We start from the raw sequence: 3,773 nt of genomic DNA, 5'->3' as shown, positions 1-3,773 counted from the left end.
CTCTGATGCAATGTAGGAGTACACGCGTCGCGTGTGTCTAACTCTACCCTGCAATCACAACTCTTTTTTTTTGAAAGATCCAGCATAGCTGGCTTTTCATGCTAATCATAGCAGGGAGCAGTGGGTAAAATAGAAATACATGGGGATGATCAGAAGACCAAAAGGATTAAAGGAAAAAACAAGGGGAACATCAAAGGGGAAAATAAGACAGCAGGTTAATCAGCCTATCCCTTCTGGTGGCAGCGTGAATGGGTGCAATAGGCATGTTGCACCAGCCTGCCTCCATAGATCAATGCCTCGCCTGATGGTCTGCAAAATTTCTCTAGCAGATGCCATTTTGTTCCTGAAAGTGCAGTCGTTCTGGTGCCTCCAAATTTCCCAAGTTGCAAGCATCATGAGCGACTTTATGCCCTTTCTGAACTCCGGTTTTGTACCGTCGACAATGCTTGTGATCCGATCGGTGCTGCTTTGGGCTAGACGATCGGATTGGGCGTTCAGTGCTTCACAGCCCTTCCAAACCGAGAGGTTGTTCCAAATTGTGATGGTGAAAGGGCAGGACCAGAAGATGTGGTCGGCCGTCTCAAGGTTCCTGAAACAGAACTGACAGAAATATGTGTTGGGCCATCCTCTTCGCTGCAGTCGATTGTTGCACCAGAGCCTGTTCAGCAGCAACAACCAGAAGAAGATCTTCAGTTTCCCGGGCGCCCAAGCCTTCCAGATGATCTGTGGATATGTGGAGGTGGTGTTCGCTTGGAATTGCGCCCGATACGCCGAAGCAGCAGTGTAGCAGCCGGTGGCCTCCAAGTTCCATCGGATCTCGTCGCTCGTGTCTGAACTGAGGTTTACAGGCAGCAGTCGCAACAGTCTTGCCAGGGCGACGCAGTCATGGACTATCTGATCTGTCTGCCCGTGCGATAGGTCCAGGATCCATCGATCATCGCGTATGGCATCAGCAACCGATCTGTTCTTTCTCCTGGAGTGTTTATATAAGTCTGGGAAGAGGAGATGCAGCGCACCGGCCTGGTGCCAGGAGCAGGTCCAAAACCTGGCCGTCTGTCCGTTGCCAAGCGTGACTGAGGTGGCCGCGCTGAAGAACATCCGATCGGAGGCAGTGCACGGTACCTCCATGCCCACCCATGGCTTGTCCGGGTGTTTCCAGGTGTGCCATAGCCATCGTTGCCGCAGGTAGCCCTGTGCGTTCGGTTTATTCGGTTTACATGATTCGGTTTATACGGTTTTTCGGTATGTACGGTATTAATACTTCGGTAAATACGGTATGAAATTAAAATACGGTTCGGTTTCGGTATATACCAAATTATTTCGGTATGGTTTCGGTATATACCATAAAAACCAAAGTTGACGCGAATTTGAAAATGACGTAATAATAATTTGCAAATTTATGACTCAAAACACATTCTATTTTACACAAATAGTATATGACTATATATATAAGTATATATGCATGCATTGATTCATCTGTTGATGGTTATGGACGTGCTTAGCATTTTAAAAAGAGAAAAATGACAATGTTACAAGAAAAATGTAGGTGCTTAGTAGTGAATTTGACTCATGTACAAGAAAAATGACAACTTGTACGGTTGTTCATCTCAAGAAATATAAATTTATCTTTTACTTCGGTTTATTCGGTTAACCATTCGGTTTTTCGGTATATACCATAAAAACCAAAGTTCAAATCGGTATGAAAAGTTCATACCATACCGAAACCAAAACCATAAAAACAAAAAAATCGGTTCGGTTCGGTTTATTTTCGGTATGGTTTTTCGGTTCGGTTTTAAAATGCACAGAGTGAGCCGCAGGGCCCGGCCAAAGCACTCGAGGTTGAGGATGCCAAGTCCTTGTTTATCCAAAGGTGTGCATACCTTACTCCAATTTACTTTACACTTGTCTCCGGATAGCTCATCTTTTTGTGCCCACAGGAAGCGTCGTCTGACTTTGTCAATTTCTTTGAAGAATTTCTTAGGCATGCGAAGCACTGTCATAGCAAACGCTGAGATTGCAGTCAGCACGGCTCTGACGAGGACCCGTCGACCAGCAATGGACATGAACCTGCCCTTCCATCCGGCTAGCCTTGCTCTGATTCGATCCAGGACAAACTGGAGGTGAACAAGTCATCACAACTTGGGACATGCACCTGTAAGTGCCCGGTCATCACCGGCCACCCACCTATGGGCTCGTCTCTCACAATGGTACAGAAGAAATAAATATAGTACTCGTATTATATTTTGTACAATTATTATCGCGTTGAATAGTAGTACTACTAGTAGTACTCATAGAAAGCAAAATAAAGACCATATATCTGCAAATCCGATCATTTGCTCGCTCTCTCCCTCTCTATATATAAGCAACCCCCTGAATCGCGAGCTGCATCTCTTCTCTTCTCCCCGTCCATCTCTTGTTCGAATTAGAAGAAAGCTACTAGTATTAACAGTGTAATTAGCGACGGGCTTAACCAGCGGTGCATGAGCCGAATGGGCAGCAACGGCGGCGGCAAGCTGGCAAGCTGGCTGTGGCGCGCGCCGCGGCGGGCTCTGGGCCGCGCGCGCGACCTCTACGTGCGGAGCCTCACCAGCTGCGCGGGCCAATTCCCGTCCGACGCCTCCTTCGGCTACCCGTCCTTCGCCGCCGCCCCTGCGCCGTGCAGCAGGGCCGCCGGCTACCACAGCTTCTCCGCCTCCGCCTCCCCCTCATCCTCCTCGCGGTCCTACGACGGCGACGGCGACCTGCGGGAGCTCATGCGCGCCGCGTCGGAGAGGCGGGCGGCCCCAGAGCGGCCGCCGGCGGTGCCCAGGAGCCGGAGCGTGGCCATGGCGAAGATCGACGAGGACGGGCCGTGCGACTTTGGTCTCGCCGGCGCCGGCGTGCCGTTTGCCAGGAGCCGGAGCTGCGCCGTCTCCGCCGGCCGGGCCAGTGGGCAGAGGGGGAGGGCCGCGCATGTGCCTGTGGCTTGATCGATTGTTGCACTGGGAAGCTTGCCTCGTGTCCAGCCTTCCTCTATTTTCCCCCTTCGACTTCGAGTGTGCAGAAATCTGCAGTCGGTGCTGTAAATAGTTAATCCTTCTCGCACCATTCTGTTCTGTATGGAAATTATTCTGGCGCATTCGCTTGTTGTAATCTCTTCCGCGCAGCAGTCGTCCCCTTTTCTTATCTATCCTTATCTTCGATCGTATTTAGTCCGTGTCACGGCGTATCCGGATCCGTGGGCTTCTGTCTGAGCTAGTTTGAGCTCAAATAGCCTTAAAGTATCTAAATATAAACATTAGTTTGAGCTAGTTGCATCTAATTCATCTTAAAAAAACTATTCTACTCAAGAGATGTTAATTGGAGCTAATTCTTCTAGTGCATTTATTACAATCTAATCCTGTTATCCAAACATCTATTTGGCTAGAGTTAGTTCAGGGTTAGTCATAAGTAAACCTGGGATGGTTTAGACTAAAACCATAATTTAAGTCAGTTTTCGTATTGGGTTGCTTTTAGATTCGATGAAATGGGCTAAGTCCCTAAATCAATTTAGTTTGGTTTAGGCTCAACCTATTGTTGGACTGGTTTGGTTTGGTCTGGACATAGACCGAACTGTGTCAACCGTTTCGACCCATGGATGATAATCAAATCGTGCAACCAAATCGACACGAGGAGGTGAGGAGCGCCTCGACGGGCGACGACCGTCCCCCACTGCTACGATTAAGAATCTTCAGTTGTTGCTATCATTGTCGCTGACTGGCACTTGGTCGCTGCCCTCCCTTCCCTCTAACACC

General features: G+C 49.0%; 1 protein-coding gene across 1 annotated transcript; it reads left to right on the top strand.

Moving 5' to 3' along the window:
• Positions 1–2,241: 2,241 nt before the first annotated feature.
• Positions 2,242–3,290, top strand: LOC123185367 (uncharacterized). Its single transcript, XM_044597257.1, has one exon. The coding sequence runs from the start codon at positions 2,481–2,483 to the stop codon at positions 2,967–2,969; it is 489 nt and encodes a 162-aa protein (XP_044453192.1). The 5' UTR covers positions 2,242–2,480; the 3' UTR covers positions 2,970–3,290.
• The last annotated feature ends 483 nt before the right edge of the window (positions 3,291–3,773 follow it).

The sequence above is a fragment of the Triticum aestivum genome, chromosome 2A, assembly GCF_018294505.1.
Source record: "Triticum aestivum cultivar Chinese Spring chromosome 2A, IWGSC CS RefSeq v2.1, whole genome shotgun sequence".
Taxonomy (NCBI): domain Eukaryota; kingdom Viridiplantae; phylum Streptophyta; class Magnoliopsida; order Poales; family Poaceae; genus Triticum; species Triticum aestivum.
The sequence above is the reverse complement of the archived record's forward strand: the minus strand, read 5'-3'. Positions and strand labels throughout refer to the sequence as shown.

What these genes read in the sequence shown, in the direction of transcription:
- LOC123185367 (XM_044597257.1), top strand. Translation starts at nt 2,481, where the DNA reads ATGAGCCGAATGGGCAGCAACGGCGGCGGCAAGCTGGCAAGCTGGCTG.